Raw genomic sequence first — 23,827 nt, 5'->3', positions numbered from 1 at the left:
CATCCTGACATTTTAAATTTGCATGCTCTTTAGCCATTCGTAACACCTCTAAAACTTGTTGGTGCCTTAGCAACTTGAATATTATGGGGCGAGGACCTGTTAAAGTATCAGGTCTTCTCATTGGTATGCGATGTGCACGCTCAATTTCTATCGGGTATTTAGATTTGAGAGGCAGGACTTTCATCAAAAAGTTTTCAATGAATGAGACAGGGTTGTTTTTCTCCACCCCTTCCGGTACGCCCAAAAGTCTCAGGTTACTCTGCCTCATGCGATTCTGGCAGTCTTCCACCTCCCTGGTGAGTTTAAAGATTTTATCTCTGTCCAGTTTATATTGCCTTCTTTCATTTTCAAAACTGTCCATTCGCATTTCTAATTTTGTTGTTTTAATTTCCAGCACTTCGGTTCTTTTATTTAAAGTTGTTACTTCCTCTTGTATACCATCCAGTTTTTAGCATTTTTCAAAAGAATATCTTTTATTTATCCCAGGACAAGCAGGCTGGTATTCTCACTAGTGGGTGATGTCATCCGACAGAGCCCCGATACGGACATCTTGCAAGCATGTCTTGCTTGAAGAAACTCAGAAGTTTCGAGATGCCCGCACCGCGCATGCGCCAGTGCCTTCCCGCCTGATGTACCGGGCGTGTCTCCTCAGTTCTTTTCTTTCCGCGGAGCTGAGAAGTTTCACTTCATTCTGCGCTGACTGAATTTCAGTATTTTGCCTTCTTTCTACCGCGTTTTTTAGTTTATTGATTTATTTCAATTTTACTTTATATTTTCTAAAAAAAAAAAAAAGTTAAAATTATTTCTTCCGGCGGTTCGGCCGGGCCGGCCTCATGGCTTAGGCCTAGCGCCTTCGACCTTGCAGCGACGATTTTCCGGCCTATGTCCCGGCCAATCACCGGTTTTAAAAAGTGCAGCAAGTGCCAGCGTGCGATTTTGTTGACGGACCCGCATCGACTCTGTCTTCAGTGTCTTGGTCCAGAACACGTTCCGAAATCGTGCCGGCCTTGTTCCACGCTCACTGCGCGCTCGTTCAAAAGGCGCTGCTTGCTCTGGGAGTCGATGTTTAAGATGGAGTCTGCCAAAGAGCCGTCTGCTTCTACCTCTGCTGATGTTTCGCCGATCCGGTCGAAACCTGCATCGACGACTCCTGCATCGGGCATTGTGAAGCCGGCATCGTTCACTCCGACTTCTGCCTCCGGTTCGGCATCGGTGCCTGTCCCCGTCTCCTCGGCTCAGATACCGCCTTCCACTGTCCCTCCGGTGGTCATCAAAGTGCCTAAAGCTAGCAAGCAGAAGCACTTGGCCACGAAGGAGCGCGAAGACCGTGCTGGAGGACCCCCTTTCGGTGCGGATCCCTCCATATCGGCTTCGCTGCGATCCCTGCTGGAAGCTCAGTTTGTCGAGCTTATGCAGTCTATGGGACCCCGGCTTATCGCCTCCATTCAGGGTGACCTCCCGGTCCAGGGGGGCGGACCGCCCCCTCCCCCTCCTCCTCGTCGTTCGATCTCTCTGCTCGACAAGGAAGATCGGCGGAGGGCGGCGGGAGTCTCGAGACGGCCTTCATTTAGTGATATGCCGCCTTTGGAGCCCATTACGCCTCCTCGCAAGCAGAGTGCTGGGTCAGCCCCTGATAATCGAAGTCCTGGGCATACTGCATCGCAGGAAGAGTTCTTCTGCACTCCATACCAGACCTGGGTGGCACTGCGTGAGTCCGCATCCTTACCACCTCTGCGATCCACTGCATCTAGTCCCATACATTCCTTGGAAGCTTCGGGGGATCGTGCGATGCATAGAAGATCTCGTTCCCCATCCCGGCACCGGGAGGGGCATCGATCTCGACACTCATCTCGCCACTCCTCACGTCATTCGGAGGTGTCCCCGCAAAAGAAGATCCAGCGTATGGGATACTCCTCGTCGGATTTATCCCCGCCTGAGGGACCGGAGTATGAGGAACCATCTACCTCCTATTCTCCTTGCCGCTCTCAGCTTTCTCTGGACCCGGAGGCCTCCACTTCTTCTAGTCCGTTGCGCCGGCCGGCGCTGGCGGACCAACTGTCCTTCTCCTCCTTCCTCCGACAAATGGCGGATGACTTGGATGTGACTTTGGACATGGGTTCTCGATATTCTAAGGAGTATCTGGACACCATGCATTTGCCTCATCCTCCGGCGGAGACGCTCCGGCTTCCTCTGCATAAACTGCTTGACCAGACTTTCATGCATTGTTTTGAGACACCGTATTCCATCCCTGCAGTTCCCAGTAAGTTGGATGCTCGATACCACATCGTACACCACAAAGGATTTGAGGGAGCACAACTATCTCATCAGTCCCTTCTGGTCGAGTCCTCCCTCAAACGATCTCATCCCTCCCAGGTTTACGCCTCGGTACCACCGGGCCGTGAGGGGAGGACGATGGACAAATTTGGTAGACGTATCTACCAGAACTCGATGATGGCGACTCGAGTGCTCAATTACAATTTCTTCTTTTCTTCATATTTGGACTTTTTCTTGCCGGTGCTCCGCAAGTTCATCCCTTTTATCGATGCTCAGGCTCGATTCGAGTTTGAAGAGGTGGTGGCGACCCTTTCCCAGTTACGCCTGCAGCTGATGCAATCCTCCTACGATGCCTTCGAGCTCTTGGCACGGGCTGCGGCCTGTTCGGTCGCCATGCGTCGCCTGGCATGGCTTCGTACGATTGATATGGATCCAAACCTCCAAGACAGACTTGCAAATGTGCCTTGTGCGGGGGCGGATCTGTTCGATGAATCTATCGAGACTGTTACTAAGAAGCTTTCGGACCATGAAAAGTCCTTCCAGTCTATTCTCCGGCCTAAGCCCAAGCCTCAACAGTCTCGTCCCTCTAGGCCGCCTCTGATTTACCAGCGGCGTTATCAACCGAGGCAGACTCCTCCTGCGAGACAGCCTGCGAAGAGACAGCCTCCCCAGAAGTCTCAGCAGAAGCCTCAGATGCCGGCTGCACCCAAGGCTACTCAGCCTTTTTGACTCTCTTCCAGGGAGCATAACCGACTTCGTTCTGTCTCCCCCCGTTTTTCCCATTGGGGGTCGTCTCCATCATTTTTGTCATCGATGGGAGACAATCACCACGGACCTCTGGGTCCTTGCCATCGTAAGAGAAGGATACTCTCTTCATTTCCAACGGGTCCCCCCGGACCACCCACCAAGAGAGTATCCTTCCAACTTGACGCAGACCGCTCTTCTCCTCCAGGAGGCTCAGGCTCTGCTTCGGCTTCGGGCCGTCGAGCCGGTTCCACTCGATCAGCAAAACCGGGGGTTTTACTCCCGGTACTTCCTGGTCCCGAAGAAGACGGGCGATCTGCGTCCCATTTTGGACCTTCGAGTCCTCAACAAGTTTTTGGTCAAGGAGCGGTTCCGTATGCTGACCCTTGCCTCTCTCTATCCCCTCCTCGAGCAGAACGATTGGTTATGCTCACTGGACCTCAAGGAGGCCTACACTCACATCCCGATTCATCCGGCCTCCCGCAAGTTCCTCAGATTGCGGGTGGGACATCTGCATCTACAGTATCGAGTGCTTCCATTTGGCCTTTCCTCGTCGCCCAGAGTCTTCACGAAGTGTCTGGTGGTGGTGGCCGCTGCACTCCGGAACATGGGTCTCCAGGTGTTTCCATACCTCGACGACTGGCTCATCAAGGCACCGTCGGCTCCAGAGGTCATTTCGGCGACCTTGACTACAATTTGTTTCCTACAGAACTTGGGCTTCGAGATCAGCTTTCCCAAGTCACATCTTCAGCCCACCCAGTCTCTCCCCTTTATCGGGGCTGTCCTGGATACCATCCAACTTCGAGCATTCCTTCCTCCTCAACGCATGGATGCTCTCCTTCTACTCTGCCAGTCGGTGTCTTCTCGCCAATCCATCTCAGCGAGACACATGATGGTCCTCTTGGGCCACATGGCATCTACAGTTCATGTGACGCCTTTTGCCAGACTTCATCTCAGGATTCCTCAATGGACCCTGGCATCTCAGTGGACTCAGGTGTCCGACCCGTTGTCCCGTCACATTGTACTCACTCCTGCTCTACGGCAGTCTCTTCTCTGGTGGATGACCTCTTCGAATCTATCCAGAGGTTTGCTGTTTCACTCTCCTCCCCACCAGAAAGTTCTCACGACCGATTCATCGAACTATGCATGGGGGGCTCATCTGGATGGTCTTCGCACGCAGGGGTTCTGGACCAGTGCGGAACGACTCCATCAAATCAATCTTCTGGAGCTCAGAGCCATCTTCAATGCTCTCCAAGCTTTTCAACATCTGCTTCACGACATGGTGGTCCTCATTCGCACCGACAATCAGGTCGCCATGTATTATGTCAACAAACAAGGGGGCACGGGCTCGGCCCCTCTTTGCCAGGAAGCTCTTCGAGTCTGGGATTGGGCGGTCCGCCACAACACCTTCCTCAGAGCTGTCTACATTCAGGGGAAAGACAACGTCTTGGCAGACAAATTGAGTCGTCTTCTCCAGCCTCACGAATGGACGCTCCACTCCGACCCCCTTCATCAGATCTTTGCTCAGTGGGGAACGCCTCAGATAGACCTCTTTGCAGCCCCCCACAACTTCAAACTGCCTCAGTTTTGCTCCAGGATCTACACTCCTCATCGCCTCGAGGCAGACGCCTTTCTACTGGATTGGGGGAATTGCTTCCTATATGCGTTTCCTCCATTTCCTCTCATTCAAAAGACTCTGGTCAAGTTGAGATCAGACCATGCCACCATGATTCTGATTGCTCCTCGGTGGCCCAGACAACCTTGGTACTCCCTTCTACTTCAACTGAGCAGCAGGGAGCCAGTACTTCTTCCAGTGTTTCCTTCACTACTTACTCAACATCAAGGTTCACTACTTCATCCCAACCTGCAGTCCCTCCACCTGACAGCTTGGTTCCTTTCAACATTACTCCTCACCAGTTCTCTCAAGCAGTGAGGGAGGTCTTGGAGGCTTCCAGGAAGCCTGCTACTCGACAATGCTATTCCCAAAAATGGACTAGATTTTCTTCCTGGTGTATTTCCAATGCCACGGAACCTCAGCGAGCTTCCCTTTCTTCTGTATTGGACTATCTTCTACACCTGTCTCAGTCTGGTCTCAAGTCTACCTCTATACGAGTCCACCTGAGTGCTATTGCGGCTTTCCATCAGCCTCTACAGGGGAAACCTTTGTCTGCTTATCCTGTGGTTTCCAGATTTATGAAAGGTCTTTTTCATGTCAACCCTCCAACCTCCTCCTGTGGTTTGGGATCTCAATGTTGTCCTGTCTCATCTCATGAAGCCTCCGTTTGAACCTCTCAACAAGGCTCCACTTAAGTATCTCACCTGGAAGGTGGTTTTTCTGGTGGCCCTCACGTCTGCTCGCCGGGTCAGTGAGCTTCAGGCCCTAGTGGCGGATCCACCGTTCACTGTATTCCATCATGACAAGGTGGTTCTTCGTACATATCCAAAATTCTTGCCTAAAGTGGTCTCTGAATTTCACATCAACCAATCCATCGTGCTTCCAGTGTTCTTTCCAAAGCCTCATTCTCATCCTGGAGAATCTGCTTTACACACTCTGGACTGTAAACGTGCTTTAGCTTTCTACTTGGATCGCACAAAGCCACACAGAACTGCTCCTCAACTTTTCGTCTCCTTTGATCCAAACAAGTTGGGACAACCTGTATCGAAGCGCACCATCTCCAACTGGATGGCGGCTTGTATCTCTTCCTGCTATGCCCAGGCTGGATTATCCCTTCCCTGTAAGGTCACAGCCCATAAGGTCAGAGTAATGGCAGCCTCTGTTGCCTTCCTCAGATCGACACCGATTGAGGAGATTTGTAAGGCTGCCACTTGGTCCTCGGTTCATACATTCACCTCTCATTATTGTCTGGATACTTTCTCCAGACGGGATGGACAGTTTGGCCAAACAGTGTTACAAAATTTGTTCTCTTAAGTTGCCAACTCTCCCACCATCCCATTGGGGTTAGCTTGGAGGTCACCCACTAGTGAGAATACCTGCCTGCTTGTCCTGGGATAAAGCAATGTTACTTACCGTAACAGTTGTTATCCAGGGACAGCAGGCAGCTATTCTCACGTCCCACCCACCTCCCCTGGGTTGGCTTCTCAGGCTAGCTACCTGAACTGAGGAGACACGCCCGGTACATCGGGCGGGAAGGCACTGGCGCATGCGCGGTGCAGGCATCTCGAAACTTCTGAGTTTCTTCAAGCAAGACATGCTTGCAAGATGTCCGTATTGGGGCTCTGTCGGATGACATCACCCACTAGTGAGAATAGCTGCCTGCTGTCCCTGGATAACAACTGTTACGGTAAGTAACATTGCTTTCTTGTAGTTCTTTTTTTTTTATTTTTTTTTTTTATTTATTTATTTATAAATTTTATTGTTACATCATAACAAACTCAAGAAAAAAATACAAGATATGAAGAAAATAATTCAAATTAAAATAAACATAAACAAGCCCACATTATTGAGGGTTGAGAAATCCTGTCACAGTTTTTATCCTCCAGAAAGTAATATAAGAAACTAAACATCAATCAATAAACTATAACACCAGGCAATAAATCTCTATATATTCATTCCTTCTCAGCTTCTGCATTAGTAACCGGTAGTGTATCTAATTTAGGTTTATCTATAAGAAAATTCTCTAAATGAGCTGGATCTAAAAATATATATTTAGTATTCTGAAAAGTCACTAAACATTTACAGGGGAACTTAAGAAAAAATGATGCACCTACACCCAAGGTTTTATCCTTGAGTTGCAGGAATTGCTTCCTCCTATATTGTGTCTGTCTAGAGACATCTGGAAAGATATTTATCTGTTGACCACAGAACAGAGCATTTTTGTTCAGAAAATACAATTTAAGTATATCTTGTTTCTCAATTTCAGTCATAAAAGTGACTAGTAATGTTGCTCTTTTGGCTATATAATCTTTTGATGATTCAAGAAATTGGGAAATGTTTAAACTGTCAGGTGATACTAATTGATCTTCCCCCCCTTCTTCTGATATCTTTTTAATACCAGTAGGTAAATAATAAAGATTATCTGGAGTAAATTTTTCTAAACCTGTATAGGAAAGTATATCTTTAAAATACATTTTTAATAGTTCCAAAGGAGAGAGATAATGGGAAATAGGAAAATTCAAAAACCTAAGGTTTCTAGATCTCATACCATTTTCCATTTTTTCCAACTGAAGATGTAATATAGTATTATCCTTGACATGAGATACAACACATGATTGCATTGCAACAACAGATGTTTCTACTTTATCCAATTTCTTCCCCATATTTGCCAATTGAGAATCATGTTCAGCTACTTTCTTTGTAATTTCTGAGGAAAATTGACAAAGTTGAACTACAGTGCCCTGTAAAGAGTCCTCAATTCTATTTACTACAGTCCAGACATCTTGCAACGTAATCTGTTTATTGCCTATCTCAGGCCTAGAAGTAGGACCAATAGGCATTGAGACAGGAGATACCGTAAAGGATTGTTCACCCTCAAATACATTTTTAGAATCCAGTTCTAAAGGTAATGGAGAGGCTGAATCTGACCCTGATATGGATACAGAGTCTACCTTCTCCCTTAATTGTGTAAGAGGCTGAGGTGGAGGCGTGGGTTCGCCAGAAGAGATAGAAGCAGATTGGGATCGAATTTCAAGCCTACCTTCAGTAGGAGTCACAGTTGAAACGGAAAAATGACGATCCATCGGTCCAATCACATTCAGGGAAGAAGATATAATCTTAGCTTTCCGTTTTCCCATGGTAATTCCCTTTATTTACTCCTCGCTCCTCGTGGCTTCGAAGGGGCTTCAAAGGGGCAGAACCTGCCCCTTTAACCACGCCCCTTCGAACACGCGGCCTTAGGCACGCATCCGCGGGCCGCGTTCCGCGGCTCACCAGTTCTTTTAAAGGGAGAGAGGACCTCCTCTCCAAGTCGGCAAGTGCCGGGTGGTGGCTGCAGGGGTGCCTGACTGGAAGAAATCGCTGGCAGGCTCAGTCAGCCCTCTTTTTCTCCGCGGCTCACCAGTTCTTTTAAAGGGAGAGAGGACCTCCTCTCCAAGTCGGCAAGTGCCGGGTGGTGGCTGCAGGGGTGCCTGACTGGAAGAAATCGCTGGCAGGCTCAGTCAGCCCTCTTTTTCTCCGCGGCTCACCAGTTCTTTTAAAGGGAGAGAGGACCTCCTCTCCAAGTCGGCAAGTGCCGGGTGGTGGCTGCAGGGGTGCCTGACTGGAAGAAATCGCTGGCAGGCTCAGTCAGCCCTCTTTTTCTCCGCGGCTCACCAGTTCTTTTAAAGGGAGAGAGGACCTCCTTTCCAAGTCGGCAAGTGCCGGGTGGTGGCTGCAGGGGTGCCTGACTGGAAGAAATCGCTGGCAGGCTCAGTCAGCCCTCTTTTTCTCCGCGGCTCACCAGTTCTTTTAAAGGGAGAGAGGACCTCCTCTCCAAGTCGGCAAGTGCCGGGTGGTGGCTGCAGGGGTGCCTGACTGGAAGAAATCGCTGGCAGGCTCAGTCAGCCCTTTTTTTCTCCGCGGCTCACCAGTTCTTTTAAAGGGAGAGAGGACCTCCTCTCCAAGTCGGCAAGTGCCGGGTGGTGGCTGCAGGGGTGCCTGACTGGAAGAAATCGCTGGCAGGCTCAGTCAGCCCTCCGCTTTCTTGTAGTTCTTTCCATAAATTGATGTCGTTTTTTTCCCTTGACAACGGACATTTCGACGGTGTCGCCGGTTCCGGCTTAGATCTCTTGACACTGCCGGTATTTGAAGCCACTAAATCGGATTTACTCTGTTTTCCTGAAGCCATCTCGTTGTTAATTTCTTCTTTTTATACTTTAATAGAAATTTTTATTTTCGTATTTTATATCAATAATGTCTGTTAATACGGAGCCTCTGCCTTACCCGTCCATTCTCGCGCACTCTCAAGCCACGCCCTAAAGTTAGTTGTTGATTTTCTGAATGAAGTTGTACCAGTTTTTCACTAGGGCTTTTTAAAATCGGCATCGCCAAAATTGATAAACCCTAATACAGTGAATCTCAAACTGTGTGCCCCGGAGGATTGCAGGTGTGCCCTGAGATGCTGGCAAGGAGGAGAGGTGCCATGCCAGCTGACTGCTTATAGGACATGCCTCAAGGCAAGAGGCACATCCTGTAGTCAGTCAGCTGGCACTGGCACCTTGGCTCCTTCTCCTCACCGGTGATAATAGGAGGCTCAGAACCACAGCTGGAGTACATCCACGCTTGTGTGGATGTCAGTGTGATGACATCATGCATGTTCGTGACATCACATTGACGACTATGCAATTCCGGGTGCCCTCCAGCCATAGCCCCGAGAATAGTGTGCCAGCAGCTTAAAAAGTTTGCGACACACTGCCCTAGTAGAACAGCTTCCCTTTGAAGAAAGATTACACTATTCAAAGGGGAGCTGCTCTACTGTAGGGCTCTTTAGCTTAGAAATCAGATTGAGAAAGGGGTATGATAAAAGGTAAACTTATATGAAGTGAAATAAGTTGATAGGAACAGTTTTGTTCCTTTGTATATGCCCTCTCCTATGAAAGCCGGCAGTGTGGGCTGGTGTGGTAAATGCTCTGATGCCCATAGGAATTGAATGGGCATTGGAGCATTTGGCATGTGACATCTAGCACTGGTGGCGGGTTTGAAACTAATTTATCAAAGGAATTTTTTTTATTGAAGATGCAAATAAATTTGTTAAAGGAAATTATCTAAAGTCAGTAGTACATAACAGGGCTATGGTCTCTGAGTCAGAAGCAAATTTGGGTGGCATTGGAGTCAGTAAAAAATAAATGTACCGAGTCAGCTTCAGAATAAAAACTTATAACATTTTCACCCTCCTTTGCAAAGCCGTACTAGCATTTTTAATGCCGGCTGCAGTGGTAAGAACTCCAATGCTCATAGAAATCTTATGAGCATCTGAGTTCTTACTGCCACGGCCGGCACTAAAAATACTAGCGCGGCTTTGTAAAGGTGGGCCTATATGGTTGGTTAATTTTTGCTTAGATAATGTGTATATGTATTTGTGTATACAGTATAAAGTAAGTACTGTTCCAATGCACAAGGAACAGGAGTCTTGACCAGTTGATTATTCTCCTTTACCTGCAAGTTATGCAGAAGGAATCATCTACAGCTTTTTTTTTTTAATGAACTGAGGAGTTGGGGCACTTCCCACTGACACAAGGAGGCGGAGCTGAAAAGCTGTAGACTCCTTCTGCAAAACTCACAGGTAAAGGGGAATAGTCCACTAGTCAAAACTACTGTTTCTTTATACTGAAAAGAAGATTGTTGAGGTAAGAACCTAATCTTCCTTTATGTTTAACAGTACTTTAGTTCCAGAACAAAATGAATAAAGCCTAATATCAGTAGAAGCTGGAGTCTGAGTCAGACAGTAGAAAAATAGTCAAGAGTTGAAAGTTTGGTATACCAACTCCACAGCCCTGGTATATAGCTGGGTTTAAATAAAGGTTTGAACAAATATGAAGATCAGTCCTAATAGCTAGTGTTATCCCCGTTGTCTGAAATAACTGCAGTGAAGACACTTCTTGTTGCCATCTACCGGAGTCTGACATTGGACTGAGGAAAGTTTGGCCCATTCCTCAATACAGAATTCTTTCAGATGTGAGATGCTTGAGGGGTTTCTTGAATGTACAGCCCATTTCAAATCACCCCAAAGCATCTCAATGGGATTAAGATCAGGGCTTTGACTCGGCTACTCCAGGTCTCTCCATTTCTTAGTTTTCATCCAGTCCTTGGTGGATTTACTGGTATGTTTTGGGTCATTGTCGTGTTGCACAGTTCAGTTCCACTTCCACTTTAATTTTCTTACAGATGGTCTCGCATGTTCCTCACTCCATACAACCCAAAAAGAAATATAAGATCTGATGAGAAAAATCTTCTTTTTGTCCCCGTCCCTAAAAACATAAATACACGACGAAACACAATCTTCTCAATTACAGCACCACAAATTTGGAACGCGTAGCCAGCCCACAACAAGAATGAAGAAATTCTTGATAGGTTTAAAGGAATGCTAAAGTGTTGGCTATACAAAGAGGCTTTCGAGACCTAGATTTTATGGGGCTCTCACAAGCTCAACTAAATAAGCAATGAAACCTTTTATCTCTCCTTTTGTTTTAATCTTGTTTGTGCTGAAGTAAAGCCATTTATTTTACCTCATTGGAATGACTACGAGACAGCATTGTATTTCCAAAACAGACAATATTTTTTATTGTTAGTATAAAGACTTACAAAATCACAGCAGCAAAGGCATAGCAGAAAGAAATATATTGTCAGTTCAGAATATGCAATGGAGAGTAGAACTTACACTCCTATGCTTAGCAGGGGGCTAGCACATCCCTGAAGCATAAGTAAGTGAATCTCTCTGGCTCTACCTGTGATGCATGTGTTTTTTTTATACAGAGAAATTCTTCCTTTGTTTCAAAAAGCATATCCCCGAACTCTGGTCATGTACTTCCCTATTGGTACAAAAATGTATACCTAATTATTCCTCCCCTCAGTCCACGCTTCTCTCACTTCCCCCCCCCCCCAGGAAGGGGGGCTCTTGCAGAAACAGAGAATTCTTCATGAACTTTCTTCCTCCAGCTCTGAGATCCTAATTTGTGGTTTTACACCGCTGTATATCTTCAGGATGGCGTCCTTGTATGCAGAAAGTTGGCAAGGATGACCTCCAGCACCCCAGCTGTGCCTGATTCCCATAATTTGCTTCAGAGACAGGCAGCAAATGTTTTGGTACCAAGTTCTCTCATATCTCTACACCCCCGTCGTCCTGCAGGGATCCTTGCTTGTTATAAATGTTTTATGGCTTTCCAGGGTGCCTGGCATATGTGAAGTCATACAGCACTGATAACAGTTCAGCAGAAACCTTGGAGAAGTATCCTCCCAGCAGGGAATGGAGACAGGAACTTTGCAGCACAAAGGCCAGCTGGGTTAGCATTTCAAAGGATACATGTGTTCACAGACTGCAAGGTACAGGCTGAGCAAGGCTATGGGAAAATATATGTTAAAAATATCTGTAGTGTCCAGCATACACAAGTGAGGCCAGTATGTCCACTTTATCCATCTGCATGTCCAGGTTATCCATCTCAGTGCTTCTTTGCTTTATTCATTTTAGTTCCTCCCACTTTCCTCCTGTGTAGGTTTGTCATGTGTTTGTTTTTAAGAACACTTAAAAAGGTTGGTCTTTCCTGAACATCAGTTTGAATCAAATTGGATAGGCTGGAGTGAACTTGGATGGCAACTTCAGCATTTGGAACCTAGGACAACCCCAGACTTTACAGTCTATGGCCCAGAAATATCAAAGAAGAGACAAGTTAATCATGTATTTTTTAAGAGTATAAGTTATGGACAGACTGGATGGACCATTCTGGTCTTTATCTGTCGTCATTTACTATGTTACTATGTTAAACCTGAAACTTGAATGACCCTCTGATACAAGGTAGAATTCATGGTGGATTCTATGATTGTGAGCTGGCCAGGTCATGTTGCAGCAAAGCATCCCCAAACCATAACACTTCCACCTCCATACTTCACCGTTGGTATGAGGTTCTTTTCCTGGAATGCTGTATTTGGTGTAAGCCAAACATGTCCTCTTTTCTGGTGTCCAAATAGTTCAATTTTAGACTCATCTGTCCATAGAACACTATTCCAGAAATCTTGGTGTTTGTCTTCGTTCTCTGGCAAACTCTTTGGCCTTGATGTTTCTCTTAGAGAGCAAAGGTTTCCTCCTTGCACACCTCCCATGCAAGTTAAATTTCTAATGGTAGAGACATGCACTGCCACATCAGAAGTAGCAAGAGCCTGCTGTAGGTTCCGTGTTGACATTTAGGGGTTTTGGAGACTTCTTTTAGCATCTTATGGTCTGCTCTGGGGGTCAGCTTGCATGGATGGCTAGACTTGGGCATGTTAGCAATTGTTTAGAAAGTCCTCCTCTTGTACACTATTTTTCGGACCGTGGAACAGCTAACGTCAAATTCTTTCGAGATCTTTTTACCAGACTTATAAGCTGCTACAATTTTCTTTCTGAAGGTCTCAGACAGCTTTTTTGATCTCACCATGGTGTTCACTCTCACCGCAGCAGTCATGAGCACACCAGACTAAATGTAGGGCAAACCTCCTTCAGAATGCTGAGTAACAATGTTCTAATCATGTGCACCTGATGTGAAACACCTGTGTTTGATTTGAGCCATTTTAAGTGGGATGATATGTGGGGGTGTCCTAATTTATTCCTCAGTTAGAATACACATTTTTGTGGATATCTTTTGTTTCATGAGTAAATCAAGGACAATTTTTGTTGTTTTCCAGCAATTACATTACATTCTTTTCCAGAGATAAATTAAAAAAAAATAATTGCCATAGATATGTTAACATTTCTTAAGAAAGAACTAACTATTTCATGGGGTGTTCTAATTTTTTCACATGAATGTATGATTGTCAACTGTGATATTAGCTGGAGCAGTGTTTCTCAACTTTTTCAAGCCAAGTACCCCCTAAGTCTAACAAATAACAACCGAGTACTCCCTCTCAAGATCTGCCCCAGACCTACACATACTCTGCCTCTGACCCCACCCCCCAGAATAATAGTACTAATTGTAATGCAATTCTTCTATCCATTTTTCATATACATACAATATAATCTTATTAATATATAATGCTAACCACAAAATTAAAAAAACACAAAACACGCTGTACTCAGAGAAAATGTTAATTATCATTTATATTCAATTTTTTTTTCAAAGAGGTCAAGGCAGATGACTTTAAAATATGCAATGTCACCTCAGTAACAACTATAGAAAAATAGACAAATATAGTACAAATTATAGACAGCAGATATAAATTCTAAAAACTGATGCATTTTGATCACTAAATTGAAAATAAAATTATTTTTCCTACCTTTGCTGTCTGGTGATTTCATGAGTCTCTGGTTGCACTTCGTTCTAACTGTGCATCCAATATTTCTTTTTCTGCCTCTTGCATGCTTCTCCAGACCTCATTCCCTTTCCCAACCAACATATCTCTCTGTCCCTCCATGAGTCCAACTTTTCTTCCTCTCTCCTCCATCCCCATTGGCAATATGTCTCCCTCTCTCTCTCACTGTCCTTCTCTCATTCTCTCCCTTACTGCAAAGGGAGTGGAGAAAGAGAGATCCAGGGTGCATCTCTCCTACTCTCTCTGTTGCCACATCCAACATTTCTCTTTCCTTTCTACCAGTCCAACATCTTTCTTTGTGCCTCCCGCAAGCTTCATCTCCTCCAGTCCTCATTTCCTCCCCCAACCAACATCTATTTGTCCCTCCATGAGTCCAACTGTTCTTCTCTCCTCCACCCCTATTGCCAACAAGTTTCCCTTGCTCGCTCTCACTGTCTATCTGTCTTGAAAGATCCAGGCTTCTCTCACACCCCCTCTACAGTCACATCCAACATTTCTCCCTCTCTGATCCCCGGATCATGTGCAGCATTTTTCACCACTGCCAACCAGCCCCATGCCTATTTCCCCTTATATCACCCCTCTCCAGTACAATGCCACATCTCTCCCTCTATCACTATGTCCAATATTCCATCCCCTTCAATCTGTCCCTCTATTCCCTCTCCACCACCATATCCAACATTTCACCCTCTCATCCTTCTCTTCCCCATGCATCTCTACCCCTATCCTCTTTTTATACCCAGTTTTCCTCTTTTTTCCTTTCCCCATATGCCATCATTACATTACATTACATTACATTAGGGATTTCTATTCCGCCATTACCTTGCGGTTCAAGGCGGATTACAAAAGGTTAGTTTAAGGACAGGATTACAATGAATTACCGAATTACAGAATTAGAGAATTACAGAATTACAGAATTACAGAGTTACATAATTACAAAATTACATAGTGAATAGCTAGTTAGGTAAGATGTAGATCTTAAGGGTTTTTTAGAAGTCGTGTTGTTATTGCTGTTTTAGGAATTTCTTGAAAAGTGTGGTTTTTATTTCTTTTCTGAACGTCTTATAGTCTGGGGAGGTCATCAGCAGGTTGGATATCTGGTTGTCCAGTCTTGCAGCTTGTGTGGCTAGGAGGCCGTCATGTTGTTTTGTTCTTTTTACTTCTTTGGATGGGGGGGGTATGAATGGGGAGTGCGTTTTTCTGTGTCTGGTGTTGGTTGCTTGGATGAGGCGATTGTTCAGGTATGATGGGCTGTCTCCGTGTAGGGTTTTAAATAATATGCAGTAGAATTTGAATTGGATTCTTTCTTGGATTGGGAGCCAGTGTGAGTTGATGAAGGCCTCGGTGATGTGGTCGTGTTTTTTCAATGAATAGACGAGTCTTAAGGCTGTATTTTGGATTGTTTGTAGTTGTCTTATCGTGGTTGCTGGACATGGGAGGAAGAGTATGTTACAGTAGTCCAATATGCCTAGTATTAGGGATTGTACTATAAGTAGGAATTGTGTACTTTCGAAGAATTTTCGGACTTGTCTCAGGTTTCTCATGATTGCGAATGATTTTTGAGTTGTTTTGTTTATTTGCGGTTGCATTGTGCAGCATCTGTCTATGGTCATGCCTAGTAGTTTTATGGTTGTTTGGATGGGATATTTGGTTGCGTTTATGTCTAGTATGGTTGTGGTTTGGATCTTGTCGTTTTCTAGGAGGATGAATTTGGTTTTGTCTTGGTTGAGTTTAAGTTTGTGATTTTCCATCCAGGTTGTGACTGCTTCCAGTGTTTGGAGAAGTTCGTCTGTCATGGTTGGTTTGGAATGATCGTATGGGATGAGGATGGTGATGTCATCCGCATAGCTATAGGATGTTATGCCTAGATTATCCAGATGAGTTCCTAGAGAGGCAGTGTATAGATTGAAGAGGGTGGGGGATAGTGGAGATCCTTGTGGCACGCCGCAGGGGTTTGACCAGGATTCTGATCTTTCTTTGTTAGATTTTACACTGTAGGTTCTGAGTTTTAGGAATCCTTCGAACCAGGCGTATACTTTATCTGAGATGCCTATTGCATCTAAGATCTGTAGAAGGATGTTATGGTCTACCAGGTCGAATGCCGCCGATAGGTCCAGTTGTATGAGTAGCATTTTTTTTCCTTTACTAAGTTGTTGTCTGACGGTGTCCATGAGGGAGCCTAGTAATGTCTCTGTGCTGAAGTTTGTTCTGAATCCTGATTGCATGGGGTGGAGTAGGTTGTGGTCCTCTATGTAATTGGTGAGGAGTTTGGCTACTAGGCCTTCTATAATTTTGACATATAGCGGAATTGAGGCTATAGGTCTATAGTTAGATGGGAGGTTTTGTGGTGCCTTTGGATCTTTTTGGATTGGGGTGATGACGATTTCGCTGAGGTTGTCAGGGAATGTGCCCTCTGTGAGCGTGAATTGGATCCATTGTAGAGTTATGGTGCGGAACTTTACACTAGAGGTGGTAAGGAGATATGAGGGGCAATGGTTGAGGTCACTGGAGGCATGGCTGTATTTTTTGTAGAATTTGTTGAATTCTGACCATTGTATGTTTGGGAATTGAGTCCAAATTCTGTCTGCTGCGATTGCCTCTTTTCCTGTAGTGTGGATTGTGATTGGATTTTGCTTGGATGGGTTGAGGATGAGTGTGGCTCTGGTGTTGGTGATTTTATTCTTGAAATGTTCTGCTAAGAGGGTAGGTGATGGTGGAGGTGTGTTCGTGGTGGTAGTGTGTGGTTTAGTGTCTGTTAATTCTTTCAGGATTTGGAAAATTTTTTTGGAATCTTGTGTTTCTGTGCCTATGAGCTTGGTATAGTAGCTTTTCCTCTTGTCTTTTAGTAGATTTTTGTATAGTTTGTTGATTTTTTTCCAGTCGGTTTTTGTTTGTTCTTGGTTCTTTTTTCTCCATTTTCTTTCTAATCTTCTACACTGTCTTTTGAGTTGGAGTAATTCATTATCAAACCATTGGTCTGATTTCCTGCTGATTCTGGTTTTGGTTTGTAGGGGTGCCAGATTATCAAGGATGTTGGTGGATACATTTTTCCAGTGGGAGATGAAGTTTTTTGGGTCGCCGTCTTGGATGGTTTCGTCTACCTTTGACCAGAAAATGGTTGGGTCGATATGTTTGCGTGAGGTATATGTGGTTTTTTTTGATTGAGGTGTGTGTTTGGTTTTGGTCCAATTGATATTGAAGTTATAGATGTAGTGGTCTGACCATAGGGATGGGGACCATGTTCCGTTAGGAGTTTGGATTTCTTGATTGGATGGTTGGTGAGACATGAATGCTGCAATGTCCAGTTGATGACCTTTTTCATGCGTGGTTTGTGGGTTTAGGATCTGGAAGGATAATGCATTGAGGAAGGATAGACAGTTGTTTGCTGGTGTGGAGGTTGGGTCTTCTAGGTGTAGGTTTAGGTCTCCTAGTATGAGGTTAAAATCAGCTGTTAGTGAATTTTGGTAGATGAAGTTTTCAAATTCGGGTCTCACTGTGGTCCAGTTTCCTGGCGTTATGTAGCAGAGCAGGCAGTTTAGAGAGTTTTCCAGTGTTGTGTCTGTGAGTTGGCACGCTAGGAAATCCATTTGTGGAGTGGATACTTTCTCGAGTATGTTTAGAGTTAGGGAGTTTTTGAATATTATTGCTAGTCCTCCTCCTCTTTTTTTCTCTCTGCAGGTTACTGTTATTTTGTATCCCGGTGGGCATACCTCTTTTATTCTAGGGTCTGTGTCTGAGGTTAGCCAGGTTTCAGTGAGGAATAAGCAGTCAAGTTTTTCTGTTGTTATCCAATTTTTTATGTTTTCTGTTTTGGGTCCTAGAGATCTGATGTTGACATAGGCACATGTAAGGGAGGTCGTGTTGGACTGTGGAAAGTAAGTTGTTTCCGGGTATATGAGTGTTGTGGTGGTTGTTTGAGGTTTTGTTTTCGGGGGTGTTGATCTTCTTCTCCAGATAACAGTGATGGGGTGTTGATTGTTGGTGTGGTGGTTTGGGTATCTTGGTGTGAGTATTCTTCTGTTGGGGGTTTGGAAGTTGGTTGTGCTTGCGGTTGAGGTTGTGGTGGGTAGGTTGTTTGCTGTTGTATTCCAGCTAGAAATGAGGAGGATTATCAGGATGGTAGCTATTTTGTGTGTATTTCGGGAGGGCTTCATGTTTGATGTCTGGTTTGGAGTGTTTGGGTTGTTAGGTAGAGGGAGTGGGTCTCTCTTAGAGACCTGGTTGGAGGGGGAGGAGCGGGGTATCTTTCGCTCCTTACCTTATATTGGAGGTAGGCAGGAGGTCCGGTGGAGTGGTCTCCGGGGTGTAGGTGCTCACGTCTCTAAGGTCCGCTGGTGCTCCTCTCAGGTGCTCCACGAAGGCGCCCACTAAGAGGCAGGATTCCTCCGGTGCAGTTTTTTTTTTTTTTTTTTTTTTTTTTTTTTTTTTTTAGAAAAGTCGGCTCTCCTGTGCTGGGAGGGGGGCGGAGCAGGGCTCCCACGCTCCTCTCCTTGTGCAGAGGGGGCCGGAGAAAGAGGCAGGGTTCCTTCGGTGGAGTATTTTCAAAGTCGGCTCTCCTGTGCTGGGAGGGGGGCGGAGCAGGGCTCCCACGCTCCTCTCCTTGTGCAGAGGGGGCCGGAGAAAGAGGCAGGGTTCCTTCGGTGGAGTCTTTTCAAAGTCGGCTCTCCTGTGCTGGGAGGGGGGCGGAGCAGGGCTCCCACGCTCCTCTCCTTGTGCAGAGGGGGCCGGAGAAAGAGGCAGGGTTCCTTCGGTGGAGTCTTTTCAAAGTCGGCTCTCCTGTGCTGGGAGGAGGGCGGAGCAGGGCTCCCACGCTCCTCTCCTTGTGCAGAGGGGGCCGGAGAAAGAGGCAGGGTTCCTTCGGTGGAGTCTTTTCAAAGTCGGCTCTCCTGTGCTGGGAGGGGGGCGGAGCAGGGCTCCCACGCTCCTCTCCTTGTGCAGAGGGGGCCGGAGAAAGAGGCAGGGTTCCTTCGGTGGAGTATTTTCAAAGTCGGCTCTCCTGTGCTGGGAGGGGGGCGGAGCAGGGCTCCCACGCTCCTCTCCTTGTGCAGAGGGGGCCGGAGAAAGAGGCAGGGTTCCTTCGGTGGAGTCTTTTCAAAGTCGGCTCTCCTGTGCTGGGAGGGGGGCGGAGCAGGGCTCCCACGCTCCTCTCCTTGTGCAGAGGGGGCCGGAGAAAGAGGCAGGGTTCCTTCGGTGGAGTCTTTTCAAAGTCGGCTCTCCTGTGCTGGGAGGGGGGCGGAGCAGGGCTCCCACGCTCCTCTCCTTGTGCAGAGGGGGCCGGAGAAAGAGGCAGGGTTCCTTCGGTGGAGTCTTTTCAAAGTCGGCTCTCCTGTGCTGGGAGGGGGGCGGAGCAGGGCTCCCACGCTCCTCTCCTTGTGCAGAGGGGGCCGGAGAAAGAGGCAGGGTTCCTTCGGTGGAGTCTTTTCAAAGTCGGCTCTCCTGTGCTGGGAGGGGGGCGGAGCAGGGCTTCCACGCTCCTCTCCTTGTGCAGAGGGGGCCGGAGAAAGAGGCAGGGTTCCTTCGGTGGAGTCTTTTCAAAGTCGGCTCTCCTGTGCTGGGAGGGGGGCGGAGCAGGGCTCCCACGCTCCTCTCCTTGTGCAGAGGGGGCCGGAGAAAGAGGCAGGGTTCCTTCGGTGGAGTCTTTTCAAAGTCGGCTCTCCTGTGCTGGGAGGGGGGCGGAGCAGGGCTCCCACGCTCCTCTCCTTGTGCAGAGGGGGCCGGAGAAAGAGTCTTTTAGTAGATTTTTGTATAGTTTGTTGATTTTTTTCCAGTCGGTTTTTGTTTGTTCTTGGTTCATCATCTCTTTCCCTCTCACTCACACACTCATGCCCAACAATTCTCTCTTTCTATTCCCTCCCTTCTGTGTCCCAAGTTAATGTCCCCTCCCTTCTGCGTCCCATGTTCATGCCACCTCCCTTCCTTCTGAGTTGAGTTTGTGTCCCCTTCCCCTCCCAGTCTTCTAGCTGTTGTCAACCCCCAGTGCTCATTTCCCCCCTTTCTCCCTTTGTTCCAGAAAAATTGTGTCCCCTTACTTGTTCGAGCTGCACTTGCTCCATCTTCTTTCAGCGGCTTGTTGAGGGGGATGCACAGTCGGCAGCGATTCACATGTTGTACTTGGCTGACCCACAAGCCTTCTCTCTGACGCCAGCTCTGACATTGTAGAGAAGATTTCTGGGAAAGTTACATGCAGCGTGTGAACCACTGCCGGCTGTGCGTCACCGCACCAAGCTGCTGAAGGAGCGAGTGCGGCAAGGAGGTAACTGGGAACACTTCTACCCCTCTGACATCAGAGGAAAGCCCTGTGGGTCAGCTTTGGGAGGAAGGAGAGGGGGCCGAGCAAGAATTCCCAGCAGTGGCTTCAGCAGGTGCGGCGGGCAGCAAGGAAGGATCCTCGGCAGTAGCGCAGCTTCGACGGGCGGGCAGGGAATATTCTCCGCGGCGGCCATGCTGTGTACTCTCAACAAGTGGCCCACATATCCCCAGGGGTATGTGTACCACATGATGAGAAATGCTGAGTTAGAGCAGTGTGGACAAGAATAACTAGGCAGATAAGGTGGACAAGTTAGTACATATGTTGTCATCTATTTTTCATTTACTATAAAAACCTTCTTCACCTATGTATTTTTCCATGTCATTGCACTTTGCTAACAGGCAGTTAGTTGTCCAACAGAACCGCAGGATTCAGAAGCTAAAAACTATTCAGGTTATATCAGTTGACAGCCCTTTATCCCCATTCTCATCTAGATTAGGTAACATTTCTATTATAGGGCAGCACATTAAGGTAGCATATGGCCCACCAGCTGCCTGCAGGTGCTCCGTGCTGCTTATTTTCATGAATGCACCCAAATAGTCTTTTCTTACACTGTATGTTTTATGGGTTGTAATTTGTCATTGCAAAAAATCAGTTTGAAATACAAGTAGTGATAGCTTGTAGTAGAGAATGATGGGGAGAGAAAAAAAATAGTGGTCACTGCAGGGATGGGGACAAGGCCATTCACCACCCCGTGGAGCGGTGAACGGTCTTGTCTCTGCTGTGAAGCAATCACTGATTGCGCGGTCCAGCATCTCCACCTGATTGCCGCGTCCTGCCATCTCCCTCCCTCCACCTCACCTTAGGTGCCACGACTTAATTCTTCTTCTCCCAGCTGCACGCGCGGCTGCTTGAGTTGTTGAATTATCTCCTCTGATGCAACTTCCTGTTTCTGGTTGCGTCAGAGGAAAAGGTTCAACAATTCAAGCAGCCGTGCGTGCAGCTGGGAGTAGAAGAATTAAAGTCGGCACCTAAGGTGAGGTGGAGGGAGGGAGATGGCAGAACGCTGCGATTAGGCGGGAGGAGGCAGCTGGACCGCGCGATCCGTGATCACGCGTGTTCCCGGCTCACACTAGGAAGTAGAGGTCTGCACGGGAACGGGGATCGCGGGAATCCCCCCCTAACCCATGGGACTCCCACGGGGACCTCCTTCTGGCTCACTGGACTCCCACGGGGACCCCCCTCTAGCCAACGGGATTCCTACGGGGATGGAAGGCTTTGGAAGCAGGGTTCACCATATAATATAATGGACACGTCAGCCTTAGTAAAAGAGGGGGTTTATAAGTTAATTACCTGAACAGAAAACAAAAAAAGGGTTCCACCAAAGAGATTCCTCAAGGAAAACAGCAAAAGAAACTGTGAAATTGATGATCCTGTCAGAAGTAATTGCTGCTTTTTATGGGGACAGGCGGGGATGGAGGTAATTCCTTGTGGGAACAGGTGGGGACAGAGAGGGTCCTGGCGGGGACAGGTGGGGATAGGTGGGATTTCTGTACTAGGAAGGAGGGAATGAAAGGGAAAGAGATGCTGGGCCAAAGGGATGAAGAGCAAGAGAAAGAAACCGACTGCAAGAAAGAAAGGGGAGGACAGGCAGGTGAGCCAGATGCTGGAAGCAGAGGGGGGAGAAAAAGGGAAAGAAGCTTAATGGGGTTGCAGAGAAGAGACACATTGTTTTGGAAGAGGAAGAGAGGGGAAATCTGGACACAGGAAGGTAACAGAAACAGAGGGGAAATTATGTGCATGGGGGCATAGGGACAGAGACATAAAGGGGACATACATGGGGATGGTTTATGGACATGGGGAGGGGGGGCAATGCCAAATACATAAGGAAGATATTAGAAATGGGGAAAATAGGAACACAGAAGCGAGATGGTTTGTGGGGATGGGACGGGACCAAGCTCGCAGGCTCTGGCGGCTTGCACAAATTACATTGTAACATGCCACGAAGGTAAGAGGGAGATGGTCCGACTGCACCAGGCGGTAGAAAGGAACAGACGCTGAAGGAGGTGGCGAGAGGGAAGGATGGTGGTGGAAAGGAATGGAACAGACGCTGAAGGAGGGTGAAGAAGAACAAACGCTGAAGGGAAATGGGGAACAGAGAGTGGGAAGAAGACACTGGAAGGGAAGAAGACAGATGCAAAACTATGGGGGGAGTGGAGGGAAGAAGATGGGTGCCAGACCAATTGTGGTGTGTGTGTGTGAAGAGAGGCAAAGTAACAGAGCAAATGGAAGACGCAGAGAAGACAGGCAGTAGATGGAAGGAATTGAATGAGAAGATGAAGAAAGCAGAAACCAGACAACAAAGGTAGAAAAAATTCTATCTTTTTTTTTTTTTTTGCTTTAGGATAAAGTTGTATATTAGTTGTGTTGATAAAAATTTATAAACAAAGCCCTACCAGCTGAACATCTCTTTCTCTAGTTCAGCAGCCAGAACTTTGATTTATAAGGAAGGAATAAGCTAAATATGGCAGTACTGAGGCTTGCTTGTATGGATGCTACGGGGACAGTAGTCGCAGAGGCAGGGACAGTGGTCGTGGGGACAGTGGTTGCGGGGACAGGGACAAAATTTTTCCCCGTGTAATTCTCTAGCTTGTAGCTAGTTAGCTGTACAATATGTCAGCAGCTCTTATATTAATACATAATGGTAGCCACAAAATTATATGCATGTGATAGTACATAGGTAGTGCAGAGGGAGAAGGTTTTGAAATAGGCTTGTATTTCATACTGGGTTTATTGTAATGGAAGGTTAAACAGGGCATAATTTCTACCCAGTTCCGCAATGAACGTAGGAAGAGTTTTATTACCATTTCTCTTGCATTTGATTAGTGTCAGGAAGTATTATTTTCACTTTGTGAATGGTGTCTCTTGAAATTGTTTTTTTGAGAGCTACCAGGAGGCAAGGTTTTGGCCAGGTAGCGACCTGGATTGGCTACCGTGAAAGCGGGCTACTGGGCTTGATGGACCGTTGGTCTGACCCAGTAAGGCTATTCTTATGTTCTTATGATGTTCCTCTGACTTGGAAATTTACACAACTTTCTGTGTTTGTTTTAAAGGTGCTAATCCCATGGGAGTGAATGGAGGTGTAGGAGTTCAAACCCCAAATCTGCTGTCAGATTCAATGTTACATCAAGCAATGAATTCTCAGAAGTAAGTATTTTGCTGTTTGGTTTTCCTTTTTAAAGATTAACCGTAAGCATCAGCCGGGAAGCCAGAAATGCTAACCTAGGCAAAGTTTGTTTGTTTATTTATTTGTAGCCTGGGGTAAATTCATGCATCAGGAGTAGTGAGGTTAAGCGCATGAATTTCCCTAGCAGTAAGAGCAGTTCCTGAATAAGAGCTGCATGTAAGTTCACAGTGAGGTTAAGTGAACAGGTTAAGTGTTAGTTTTGCAGTGAGCAGCCTGTAGAAGGCTGCCTCTGTTGCTTGAGATGTACACAGCCTGTAGAGAGCTGCTTTCTTGATATGAAATATGAACCCTAAGGCAGTCAGTGGTCTTAGCCAGTGAGCTTCCAGTCCATTCTAGAAGCTTACAGTTTTTAACAGCCCAATTCAGGAAAAAAAAATTTGATTTG

At 46.6% G+C, this 23,827-nt stretch overlaps 1 protein-coding gene across 4 annotated transcripts in view; it reads left to right on the top strand.

The window, feature by feature from the left end:
- EP300 (E1A binding protein p300) overlaps nucleotides 1-23,827 on the top strand; it is a 532,137-nt gene that overhangs the window by 161,920 nt on the left and 346,390 nt on the right. For all 4 annotated transcript variants that reach the window (XM_033935072.1, XM_033935073.1, XM_033935071.1 and 1 more), the window contains exon 7: nucleotides 23,309-23,402. In XM_033935072.1, the coding sequence (XP_033790963.1) occupies nucleotides 23,309-23,402 (94 nt within the window). The remainder of the gene's footprint in view (nucleotides 1-23,308; nucleotides 23,403-23,827) is intronic.

Source organism: Geotrypetes seraphini, chromosome 2 (assembly GCF_902459505.1).
Source record: "Geotrypetes seraphini chromosome 2, aGeoSer1.1, whole genome shotgun sequence".
NCBI classification, from domain to species: domain Eukaryota; kingdom Metazoa; phylum Chordata; class Amphibia; order Gymnophiona; family Dermophiidae; genus Geotrypetes; species Geotrypetes seraphini.
Note: the sequence above shows the minus strand (reverse complement) of the source record. Positions and strands in the feature narration are given on the sequence as shown.